The sequence below is a fragment of the Primulina eburnea genome, chromosome 8, assembly GCF_022965805.1.
Source record: "Primulina eburnea isolate SZY01 chromosome 8, ASM2296580v1, whole genome shotgun sequence".
In the NCBI taxonomy this organism is placed as follows: Eukaryota; Viridiplantae; Streptophyta; class Magnoliopsida; order Lamiales; family Gesneriaceae; genus Primulina; species Primulina eburnea.
This window is the reverse complement of record NC_133108.1, coordinates 607516-620166: the sequence shown is the minus strand read 5'-3', so window position 1 is coordinate 620166 and position 12651 is coordinate 607516. Positions and strand designations below refer to the sequence as shown.

The window sequence follows — 12651 nt, the reverse complement described above, 5'->3', positions numbered from 1 at the left end:
TCGAGAACGGTGGAACAGTGGTGGGGGTTGCAACAGAGGTAAAATTTTTGTTGAAAAATATCTTCGACGGTAAGTACTGGTTAAAAAAATCTAGCGTAAATACTTTTTCGTTCTTGAGATAATATTATCGCATCACGATTCATCGTTCAACCGCTATTCGTCTTGCAAGAACACTTCAAAACTCAGAAATCCATTAACAATAAAGGTTTAAGGCATTCTTGTAATTATAGAAAGCTTGAAGCTCGAAACTGTTGTCCAGATTCTGAATTTAAGATTTGATGTTTTAGAAACTCAGATAAAAAAAATTAGCATGGGATCGAGTGATACTAGAACAACATAAACATGATACGGCTATCACATGCTGTATGATGATTTGCATCGTATAAATGATGAATCGAATTATCGATAAGTATTCATGTATGGATTAATCAACTCTAGACGTGGTAAATCATTCCCACCTCTAAAGTCGATGCACGAGGTATATTTAATTCGTATGTTGCTGAGGTAGAGTTCCTTCTCAAGAAATCATACCCCACATCGATCACCATTCTCTTGATCAAACTTGAACCGGACTTCGCCTTCACATAGCAATGGCCTAGCATGAAAGTCATCCCTGCTTCTCTCGCTTCTACTAGTTCCTCCAGTTCTATTCGACTATTTTTATCGCTTTCTGGGACAAGAAATCTTACCCTTTTAGTCGAAACTTCTGGTGACCTCATATCTCTCGACTCCATGATACTGCTTACTTCAGATGATTCTTTGTCATCTTGCCAAATCTCGATCCCTTTTGCATGGGTTGATGTGGTCCCAATCACGTCCATTTTCTCTTCGTTTTCAAGATTCTCGTCTGATGAGTTATTGCAGTCGCCATAATGAGATTGAATAAATTTTGCTATACTACAAACAAGATCCTTTTCCAACTCCACGTTATCCATAAGAACATCACGATATCCATATCGTGCTATACATCTATAAACTCGGTACTCTTTTGGTCCGACTCGTCCCACTAAGTACCTCTCCTCAGGTCTCACATGAGGAACTGGAACATATTTGATACAGAATAAAACCAGAACCTCGTGAAAAGCTGGGAGATTAGTGACAAAATGGGAGAAGATGGCTGGGATTCCCGAAACAAGTTCTGTATGTATGAGGCCAATGCCTCGAACTCGTACAATCCCAAGCTTAGATCCCAAACTGAGGAGCCAGTTGATGGAAACTTTGTTTTGAAGATCAAACTCGTATTTTTTCAGCGTTCCGTAATGCCAAGTGTACATTATGATTAGGAATATAGAAGAAAGAGCAACTGGGACCCAAGCGCCTTCAAAAAATTTGATTAGAGAAGCTAAGAAGTAAAGGGCCTCGATGAAACCAAAGAAAAATATGAAAATAATAGCCAAGATGGCGCTTCTGTTCCAGCACAAGATGATGACCAGAGACGTCAGGCACGTGGTTACCAACATGACCGTTATAACTGCCAATCCTGCGCCAGCAAATGGGATGTTACAGGACATCTTTATTGATCATCACCACAGAATCAGACTTAGTTTTTACAACAGAAAATTGGGACTCAAACGTTAGTTACCTGATGCATTGCTAATGTGTTTCGTGTCTCTAAAACCAATGGTAACAGCCAAGCAAAGGAGCATCAGAATCCAGTTGATTTCTGGAATATAAATCTGCCCACACACTTTAGACGATGTGTGAATTATTTTGACTCGGGGAAAGCAACCAAAAGCAGAACATTGCTTGATAATGGAAAACGTCCCAGTAATGACGGCTTGGCTTCCAACTATGGCAGCAAGTATAGCGATTCCAAGAACAGGCCACCGGATATTTGCTGCATTATAAAAAGGAGAATGAAATCCCGTAAAACTCGGAGTAAAGTTGATGAAACTTCATACCAGGTACTGATTCGTAGAACCCAATCCGGTAGTAACTCTCGATTACATGATGCTTGGAAAGGTAAGCAGCTTGTCCCATGTAAGCAAGGATTAAGGATGGATAGACGATAAAGCTAAAAGCTATCTGCACTAAGGCAGATTTCAGTTAGAGTAGAACCGGCTACTAACGATATTTAATGAAGGATCTTTCATCATCAAATCCTTAACGTGTAGGATGATTCATACTCGTTGACAAAATTATTGTTTGGCCAGCTGAGTTCAAGGTTTAGAATAAATGATATCTAACATGACATCGATTCCTGGAGTTCACAAGGTCAAGAACTTTGATTCGCAATCTCCTTAAATTTCTTTAAGTTGGACTTAGGTACTTGTTTCTTTGCATTTGTTAACCTCTGCCCAATCAATATGCGTTTGTACATGTCAGATATTAGTTTTGATCCTATGTTTTCCAATCTTCGTATATGTGTAAAGGGATATGCTAAAATGTAAAGCAATTACGAGTTTAATTCACACGACCTCTAACTTTTGGGGTAAGGTACATTTCACAGATACATTTACACCTAAGATGCATTCACCTTGACGGACAACTGCGAAAAATGACCAAGATCAGCAAACATGGCCTCCGAACCTGAAAAGATGTAAAAAATTTGAATAACTATAAGAATAAAATTTTAAAAATCGTATGTAAAATTAGATTGGAAACTTTTATACCTGTTATACACAACAATATCCCACCTAAGGACATCCACCCCGCTGTTTGAGTCTTTTTCAAGAATTTATACATGTAATAAGGAGACAGTGCCTTGTAAATATGGGGATTCCAGTAAAAGATATTGTACAAACCAATGGCACTGATGCAGAAGAGCCAAGTTATCACGATTGGTGCAAAAAGAAATCCTATTCGGTGAGTCCCATAGTGTTGTAGATAAAATAAGAACACCAGAATTGTGCAAGCAACTGGGACTTCAATATCTGTAGAATATGTAAACATCAAGAAAATTATAAGATTAGCATTTATCCACTACTAAATAAAAGGTAACGAACAACAAGTGATTTTCACATCCCTTTTATTCTTTTGTAAAAAAAGAAGTATTCATGTCATAAGTCGGTAATGATCTTCAATAGCCGTTACAAAACCAAAAAGAACAGAAAAAAATCCAATGTAAGAAGACCACTAGAACGGAAATTCAATAACTGATCAATAGGTCAGAAAATGGATAATGGTTGGACCTAAAGAATTATTGCAGGTCATAAATCATGCTTAACATGATCCCAATTCAATATCTCAACAGTTGGATGTTCCCTTCGCCAAATTACTTAAGAAAATAATGTGGCTACCCATTCATTGACATTGAATAGTTGCCAACACCTTCACACATTAGTTGGATTTTAAATGAGTTAAATAGTGTAATCAAGCTATAAACTTTAATTTTTCATCAGAAGATTATCAAAACTTTTCCACTTTTCAATTGTTTAAGCAAGATTTTCTTCGTATCAGGCACAAGATTGTCCAAACAGTATTCAAATAATAGAATTCACAATACTTCTAAGCTCAGGTTGCATCCCATCTTATAAAGATCACAACCTAGAAAGAGGGTGAGCTAACTTTAGTTGATATAGATGATTTTCATCTGGTTTTGATTCAAGCAAGAGGTTTGTCCTAATATATGAGTGGTCCCACTGTGTAGGCTTTTTTCTGACAACAAACTACATAGCTAAAAGTAAAGAACTTTGAAGATTTCTATTGGAGGAGGAAACATCTTTGGAGTAAAACATCACACCATCATTGAGCCATTCAATTGGAATGATCCAATTACTATATATATCCTTTAACGTTTTCCACTTCGCTTATTCTCAATCACTTGTAGAAATTCTAATAAGAATAAAGTTAAGGAGATAGAGGCAAACTCTAGAGACAAGATTCAAGAATGGCAATGAAATTAGTTATTTTAAACTCTATTTATGCAATTAAATATAGACAGCTCCTTATCTAATGTTTGTGTGAATTTAGAGCCTGCCCAATCACAAGATTTGGCAGACAAGAACAAAAAGTCAGGGGTCAGTCCAAGAATTCGAAAGAGGGGCTGAAACGAGACAAAAGGAGGTGGCCATACAAATTTAGTGTGTAAAAACTTATGGCTTTAAAAGAATTCACAGTTAAAAAAAGGAGTGAATTGAAAAACATGAGACTTACACTGATGATGATGCTTTGATACGACAAGCTCTAATCCAGACACAGCAGAAAATACTGCATACAGTGACAAATAAATAATTAGTTCCAAGTTCTCAGCATATGTAGTTCCCAAAACTCTAAACCAAAATCTGTAAAGAAAATAGATCGTTTCTCACCGGAAATAGCTGGTGTAAGAACTCCATCCCCAATCGCCATACATGTCCCAATCAAAGCCAAAGTGAGCAATATCTTTTGAAGCAATTTATGCTTTTCTAGCATGGATTTCAGTATCAAACCAAGACCCTTGTTAGCTTGTGCAATTCCATCTTTTCTATACTCATACAATTCCTCATCAGCAAGCTGTCCATTTGGCAAAGTGCTCACCCGAGCATGGCGGCACAGCAATGAATACAAAGCAAAAGTCCCACCTTCTCCATTATCATTTGCTCTAAGAACTATAAACACATATTTAATAAGTGGGATCAGAGTTAAAGTCCAGAACACCAAAGATAACACCCCGTATATTTCCTCATTAGATTCTGAATGTTGAATGTCCTCCGCAAAAGTACTTTTATACACATATAGAGGTGAAGTGCTCAAATCACCATACACAACACCTAAGCTCTGATAAGCCAATGTCAATACAGTTCTCCAAGATTCTTTCTGCGATAACAAATTTAAAATAAATAAATAAAATTAGGCAAGAAATCACCAAACATCAAAATGAGATTTTTCTTTAACAAAAAGGTCTCACCTTTATGGGGTTAGTAGGGCTCCATCCTTCAATATCCATCATGGGCAGCCTCAGAATCACGGGAAAATCATTCTTGGTCTAACATCTTAATCAGATTACAAACCAACCACTTCAGCTACACCAACTAGTCTTTTTTAGCAAGAATGCTCGATCAAAATATTATCAACAAAAAACAAACCTTTATTGCGATGGCCTCAAGAACGCAAATTAACAGAGAATATACGGGAGATGTTTGGAGAGTCCGTTATATGGAGGGTGGGCAAAAGCGAGAGGGATTGTGCTACAGAATATCGCTTAGCAATAGAATGTTATTGGCGGCACGCATGACGTACATGGGAACTTTACGTTGGTGATAAAATAAAAACTATTTTTTTTAAGTGTTTACATATCTGTCTGTCTCCATAATTATAACATATAATCTTCGTCATGAACTTCTAGTATGTATTTCTAATATCATACTTTTATTGAATGGACAACATATGAATGGGCTATGACCTATTGAAAATATAGGCTTTAAAAAAAGAATTGTTTTGTTGTCGTGATACGTTGGAAACACTTGAAGACAATACTCGTCCAAAATGTTAATTGAAGAATTGTTTCATTGGTTCAAATTTGCCACACATATTTGCGTCATTGTGTTTTAGTTATTTTTCACTAGTATTGGTTTTATAAACTCCATTTCCCAAGGATGGACCCACTACCCCTGACCCATCCTAAGCCCAAGTGTAAAACAGGCCTAAGTGGAAGACAGGTAAAGATTGGACATTTTTATCATAGACTATTGCAGGTAAAGATTTTCACCATACCTTAACTCAGGAGCTCTGATTACGTCAGATCTCACTTCGTCTCGGTTACGCCAGGTTTATTAGGGTTTTCACCCGACCTCATCTCAAGAGCTCTGATTACGTCAGGAATCTCCTCACCTTGGTTACATCGTTATTACAAAGGTTTTCACCCACATCTCTAATAATAAACTTTAATCGTATTTCCAAATTCGAAGGTCTGATATGAGTTTCCAAATGGAGATCCGATATCTCGACAGACCTCATGGTTTTCATCAACATCATATAAATATATATATATATATATATATATATATATATATTAAAAAAATTAAATACCAATTGGTTTTCCTAAATTAGGGGATATAGAAAGAAGTTGGAAGAATTAAATGATATGAGAAGAAATATATTTTAATTTGATAATAAGAACACGTGCAGCCAATTATACGTAATCAGATACCAAAATATGATAGATAGTTGTACTACGCTGCGATTTTTATTATTATTATTTAAGTATATGTCTTGGGAGAATTGGAGGTCAGTCCCCATTATGGAGAGAGAAAATGCTTATCCTAATACCCATATTACCCTTATTCCCTATTTTATTTAAAATGATCCCGCGCTTTCGAAAATGGTATCAGAGCAAGGTTAATTTATTTCAAACACGAAAATTTTATTATTACTAGTAACTAAATGTATGAGAAGGAGAATTTCGAAAATTATGAATCCGAACTTTAGTTCGAGAAAAATAATTTACAAGAACTATTCCAATATTGTGGAATATGAACAAGGTCATCTAACTATTGTTAGATATCAGAACCAGAAAGGGAAGCATCAGCACCCTCAGGTAAAATATCAGGTAAAGTTATGATTCAGAACAATAAGTTTCTGGAGATAGCACCCGATTCCTCTAAGCTATCGTCAGATCTTAGAGAGATCCAGAAAACGGTACAAAGTTATGGCACTTTGCTATATTATGTACCTCAAAGAGTTGAGAAAATCCTAGAGAAACAAGAAGAAATTCTTGTAACCTTAAAGGATATTCAAACAAGAATTCAGAAACTAGAACAATAACCAAATTCTGGTAGACGAACTTCAGGAGGTTGGTTACCACCATCTTTTGGTACTGAACCTTTGTTACATCAAAAAGGGAAGGCCAGAGTAGTGTCAAAACCTTTGACTGAAGAAGAAAAGATGATCAATCTAATAAAGTCTGTCTCAGAAAAGAAATTCATCTGATGACAACTTTAGAAAGGATTGGTTTAGAGGATCTACAAGAGCTTGCGGAATCTTTCGCAAATCTCAAAGTAGTAGATCTAAAGATGAACACAGCAGTAGGTGAAACACCACCTGTAATAACCTGGTCATCTTCTCAGGAACCACCAAGGGAAAGTATGGGATCTCATAATATGAGAGAATCTCAAACTGATTTCCATACTGGTGGAGGATCACACCCAGCGGGAACAAGGGCAAGAGAACTCAAATTCCTTTGCACCAAACACCCTATGGGAAAACTGTTTTAGATCCTATACATCCGTACGGGGTTATGCTTAACCTTGATGTATTGGACTTCAAAAACAGAGAAGATCTCATAGACGATTGGACATCTGCTATGAGGATTGCAGCAGGAACACTTGATCTCAACAAAGAAGGATTCATTATACTTTTGGAAATGAGTCTTATGGGATCAGTAAAAATTGCTTGGGACATGACTTCAGCAGATATGAAAGAGTCAGTCCTAGTTGGGGAATCTCTTAGTGAGATCGCTGGAAAGATGGCTACCCTATTCAAAGCACACTTTATAGGGGTAGACTATTTCAACAGTCAAGATACAGAGTAGAAGAAAAAATATACTCAAGCTCTGTATAGTCTTGAATTACATGATATATGTTTGGTAGATGAATACATTATGTTATTCACCAAATATAGATGGAATTCAGGAGTCGAAGAAGATATAGCTATGCAGCTTTTCTTCGCAAAAATGCCAAGTCCTTGGAGAGAAATGCTCATAAGGGAATACGTACCTGGTAATCCAGATACATTGGCAAGAAGAGCCTCTTTCCTCAAAGGAAAATTGGCAGAATGGTGTCACATGGCAGCATTACAAAAGAATTACAAACGCTTAAGGGGTATCAACAAAAGAACTCCTTTGTGTTGTAAGGAAAATGATCTTCCAACAATCATTGGAAGTAAACCACAGAAGCATAAGAGAAAAAATTTTAGATCTCATCCTTATGCTAGGAGTGGCAAGAGTTCTTGGAAACCAAGAACAATATGGTCTAGACAGAAAGCCAGATCTTATAAATCTGGACAAAGAAGTGGACCATCAAGAAGTAAGATATCATCCCAAGCATCGAGTTCATCTCGAAGCACAGGAAGAACACCTACCAAGAAAACTTTCAGAAGAGCTCATACTCGAGCCAATGAAAGTTTCAAGGATTGCAATTGCTGGACATGTGGAGCAAGAGGTCATGTAATAGCCGAGCCCGGTGTACGGTACGGTTTAAGCTTTATTGTGTTAATTGGGTTTTGTGATTAGATGATTATAGTTGTGTTTTGGGCTATAGTATTATTGGTTATTATTTATTTGAGGTGTTAGTTGGTGTTGATTGTTCGTTTCAGCGTTTCGAATCGATTTTAGTTGTTTTGTTACTGTTCATTGCCGTGAGTAGAGTGCACCCGCGCTCTTAGATGAGTGCCCCCGCGGTGTACTATTCATGATTTTGGTTTTGGAGGGCCGTGGCATCACCGCACCCGCGGCAGTGCAAGGACCGCACCTGCGGTGAGACCACACCCGCGGTAATTGTAGCACCGCACCCGCGGTGTTCGTGCATGGGATTTATTTTGGTTGCCGTGAGCTTAGCGCACCCGCGGTGCTTGTGTGACCGCACCCGCGGTGTAAGTATGGGCGAGTTTTTAAGTGACTTTTTGGGAGTTGTTGGCCATACCTACCTTATCTTGTTTCCTCCATTTCCGATTTTCTCTCTTTTGGCAAGGGTTTTCATCCATTTCTTTAGCTTCCTACCTTTGATTCTTGGAGTTATTTGGATTTCCGACTTGAGATCATCGTTCTCCGTGGTATAAGGAAGCTTAGGTAAGTTTTTGGTGCGATTCTAATGAGGTTTCGAGTTAAGGGTTATTTTGGATTTGATGTTTTGATGGTTCTATGGATTATTTAGCATGGACTCTTGGATTTAGTCTTGATATTGGTGTTATTTATGGATTATTGTTGTAGGTGGTGTACCAAGAGTATAGTTGGAGGTGTTCTATTGGTTTGTAAGTGGAATTTCATCCCTTGTGCTCACATGATATTATATGTATTGTGTTTTAAAGGTTTCAAAGTGTTATTCCCTTCCATTGATCCATTGTTATGTATTGATTTCATTGATTATCTATTGGAGGCATTGATGTCTCACTATTGTTAAAAAGGGAATACAAGAGATATTATGAGATTGCGAAACGACGGCCTTAAATGCTATTGAGAATTCAAATGTTTTATTGGATTGATTAATCATAGCCATAGCATTGCATGCAATTAGATGATCATCGACCATAGGCTTTTATCCCCTCACAGTTATCGATTTATATCGATGGGATATTGGCAACCACAGTCACAGATACTATTGATATCAATCCAACCATAGAAAAGAGAAATACCATCGTTTTGCTATCTATTGCCATTGCTATTGCTACAGTTATTGCTACGTTATTCATGCTTCAGAGTCGATGGTATTTATGATTTAAAAGCCATGTTTTACAGTGTATACTATGTATCATTGCTATGTAAGAGTTCCACTTGCTGAGATTTATTCTCATTTCAGTTATTTTCATGTGATGCAGATAAGAGCGACGGACCGGGACGTTGACTGTGGATGGGGGTCATATGCATACGAAGATTGGAAGGATGATTATTTTGTACCATTTTGTAACATGATCACACTAATGATATTTTGTATTTTGTTATGTCATTGGAATGATCATGTTGTTATTTTGTAAACACTTTTATAAAATGTATTTTGAAACTCCTTCCATGTTTGAAAGAAAATTTTAAATTCCGCTGTATTTTAATTGTATCGGGTCAGGGTGTCACATTTAGTGGTATCAGAGCGGTGTTCTTCGGACCAATGCATATGACTTCGTCTACTTTCAACTGTCCGGGTATGTTTTCTTGCATCTATCCATTGTTATATATATTGATTGGTGTCTTGTGAGCAATTGTAGAGTATGCCTCCTAAGCGTAAGGCGACAGAGGGTGAGGATAGTTCTTCCTCGAGAGTTGTCGACGAGTTCGGCAAGTTGCTTAAGGAGCAGGCTAAGGTGCATAGCGATCAGATTCAACAGTTGCTCCGATTGCAAGGAGCAGGACAGGGTCGAGGCCAAGTGAGAGGTCAAGTTGCTCAGGCTGTTGGCACTGATGCCGTCTTTTCTTCTTTTAAGAGAATGGATCCACCGGAATTCGCAGGTAGCACCGATCCTCTAGTTGCTGTCGAGTGGGTCAAGGCGCTTGAAGCTATCTTCGATCATCTCCAGTATGAGGACAAAGACAGGATTAGCTGTGCAGTGTTCATGTTGGTTAAGGCTGCCCGTATCTGGTGGAATGCTACGAAAGTTGGAGTTGATGTTGCGACACTGAAGTGGTCAGAGTTCACTGACTTGTTCTACGACAAGTATTTCCCCGACGCACTTCGAGCGAGGAAGGTTACGGAGTTCTTGGAACTTAGACAGGGGAGCTTGGATGTTGGCCAGTATATTCTGAAGTTCGAGGAGGGTTGCCTATTTGCTCCGTATATTGCTTCGAACGACAAGGACAAGGGCGCTCATTTCATTCGAGGCCTTAGAGCGGAGATTCGTCGTGATATCAACATGTCCAAGGCTGTTACTTTCAAGGAGATTGTGTCCAAGGCACTGTTGGCCGAGCAGGACGAGAAGGACATCGCCAGGGAGAGGCAAGAGAGGCACCAGGCCATTGCTCAGAGAGGCCAGGGTTCGAATCAGAGGGGCAGGGATCGTTTCAAGGGCAAGGGCAAGATGGAGCCGAGTTCTAGACCACCGCCAGTTCCATTTGATCCCGAGAAGCCACTGTGTCCAAAGTGTGGTAAGCATCATCGAGGAGAGTGCAGATTGGGCACTCATACTTGTTTTCGTTGTGGCGCGGCGGGCCACGTTGCTAGGAATTGCCCGAGGGGAGATAGCCAAGGGAAGGTGCAGGGTCGTATCTTTGCGATGACCAAGGAAGGTATTAATCGTGATTCTTCATTGATCTCTAGTACTATTTTGATTTCAGGCAGAGTAGCTACTACTTTGATTGATACTGGTGCTACTCATTCTTTTATGTCTGAATTATTTTTGAGATCTTTGGGTATAGTTCCTTCTGTTCTTCCCATTCAGCTTAATGTTGTTTTACCTTCGGGGGATGTCTTGTGCCCGACATCAATTGTCTTTGCGTGCCCTGTTCGTATTGAGGAGCGAGTTGTATTCGCTGATTTGATTGTTATCCCTATGGTTGCCTTCGATGTTATTCTTGGCATGGATTGGCTTTCGACTTACCGTGCAGTTATCGATTGTGTTGCTAAGAAGGTGACTTTTGCAGATGATGGCCAGGGAGGAGCGCTCGCCAGCACAGGTACTTCGCTGGTCCTTCCTTTTATTTCTTGCTTTGAGGCTGAGAGATTGTTGTGTAGAGGTTGCGATGGGTTTCTTGCTTCTATTATGGATGTTGATAGATTGATTAAGTTGAATGTAGATGATATTGATGTGGTGAGGGAGTTTGCTGATGTGTTTGAGGATGATGTTCCGGGTTTGCCGCCGGATAGAGATGTTGAGTTTGTGATTGATTTAGCTCCAGGTACGGTTCCTATTTCTAAGGCTCCGTACCGAATGGCCCCTACTGAGATGAAGGAGTTGAAGACTCAGTTGCAGGATCTTTTAGACAAGAGCTTTATTCGTCCGAGTTCTTCGCCTTGGGGAGCTCCGGTTCTATTTGTCAAGAAGAAGGATGGTTCTCTGCGACTGTGTATCGACTACAGGGAGCTTAACAAAGTAACTGTCAAGAACAAGTATCCGTTGCCTCGGATAGATGATTTGTTTGATCAGCTCCATGGTGCTACTGTGTTCTCGAAGATTGATCTTCGGTCTGGCTACTATCAGTTGAAGGTTAGGGAGTCTGATATCCCTAAGACAGCTTTCCGGACCAGGTACGGTCACTATGAGTTTCTTGTCATGTCTTTTGGGTTGACCAATGCCCCTTCAGTCTTCATGGATCTGATGAACCGTGTGTTCAAGCCTTATCTGGATAGCTTCGTTATTGTTTTCATCGACGATATCCTGATCTATTCCAAATCCAGAGAGCTTCATGCCGAGCATCTCAGAGTGGTGCTTCAGTTGTTGCGAGAGAAGAGGTTGTTTGCCAAGTTGAAGAAGTGTGAGTTTTGGCTAGATCAGATTTCTTTTCTAGGCCATGTGGTTTCGAGAGATGGCATTGCTGTTGATCCGTTGAAGATAGAGGCGATTCGGAGTTGGCCTATTCCTACCACTGTTTCTGAGGTACGCAGTTTCCTCGGTTTGGCGGGTTACTATCGTCGTTTCATTTCAGGTTTCTCCAAGATTGCCCTGCCATTGTCCAATCTGACGAGGAAGACTGTGAAGTTCGAGTGGTCTATCGATTGCCAGAGTGCATTTCAGGAGTTGAAGGACAGATTGACGACAGCTCCTGTTCTTTCTTTGCCCAGTGGTTCAGAGGATTTTGTGGTCTATACCGATGCGTCGAAGAGAGGCCTTGGTGCAGTGTTGATGCAGCGAGGTAAGGTCATTGCCTATGCGTCTCGCCAGTTGAAGGATTATGAGAAGAATTATCCGACGCACGATTTGGAGCTTGCAGCTGTGGTTTTCGCCCTTAAGATTTGGAGACATTATTTGTATGGCGAAAAGTGTGAGATCTTCACAGACCACAAGAGTTTGAAGTATCTGTTCTCGCAGAAAGAGCTCAATATGCGACAGAGGAGGTGGTTAGAGCTTGTCAAGGATTACGATGTGACGATCAGT

The 12651-nt window shown here is 39.4% G+C and overlaps 1 protein-coding gene across 5 annotated transcripts; it reads right to left on the bottom strand.

Annotated features, from left to right (window-relative positions):
* Positions 1–244: 244 nt before the first annotated feature.
* LOC140838146 (potassium transporter 8-like) lies at positions 245–5225 on the bottom strand. 5 transcript variants are annotated; one of them, XM_073204236.1, is made up of 9 exons: positions 5007–5224; positions 4829–4913; positions 4251–4737; positions 4096–4149; positions 2745–2873; positions 2477–2529; positions 1902–2025; positions 1583–1837; positions 246–1480 (listed from the first exon to the last, which is right to left on the bottom strand). In XM_073204236.1, exons 2-9 carry the CDS (start codon positions 4868–4870, stop codon positions 435–437), a joined length of 2190 nt encoding a protein of 729 aa, XP_073060337.1. In that variant the 5' UTR covers positions 4871–4913; positions 5007–5224; the 3' UTR covers positions 246–434. The 5 variants fall into 5 exon arrangements, with proteins under 5 accessions (XP_073060338.1, XP_073060337.1, XP_073060336.1 ...); XM_073204235.1 differs by having other exon boundaries at positions 247–1480; positions 2637–2873; positions 5007–5222; XM_073204234.1 differs by having other exon boundaries at positions 248–1480; positions 2613–2873; positions 4829–4943; positions 5007–5222.
* Positions 5226–12651: the final 7426 nt, after the last annotated feature.

Excerpts from the sequence above, each read along its gene's own strand:
- LOC140838146 (XM_073204234.1), bottom strand. The coding sequence starts at position 4,870 with ATGATGGATATTGAAGGATGGAGCCCTACTAACCCCATAAAG. Across the intron at positions 2,530-2,612 it reads GATATTGTTGTGTATAACAG|GTTCGGAGGCCATGTTTGCT; the intron begins GTATAAAAGTTT and ends ACATCTTTTCAG. Across the intron at positions 2,026-2,476 it reads TTTCGCAGTTGTCCGTCAAG|ATAGCTTTTAGCTTTATCGT; the intron begins GTGAATGCATCT and ends GCCTTAGTGCAG.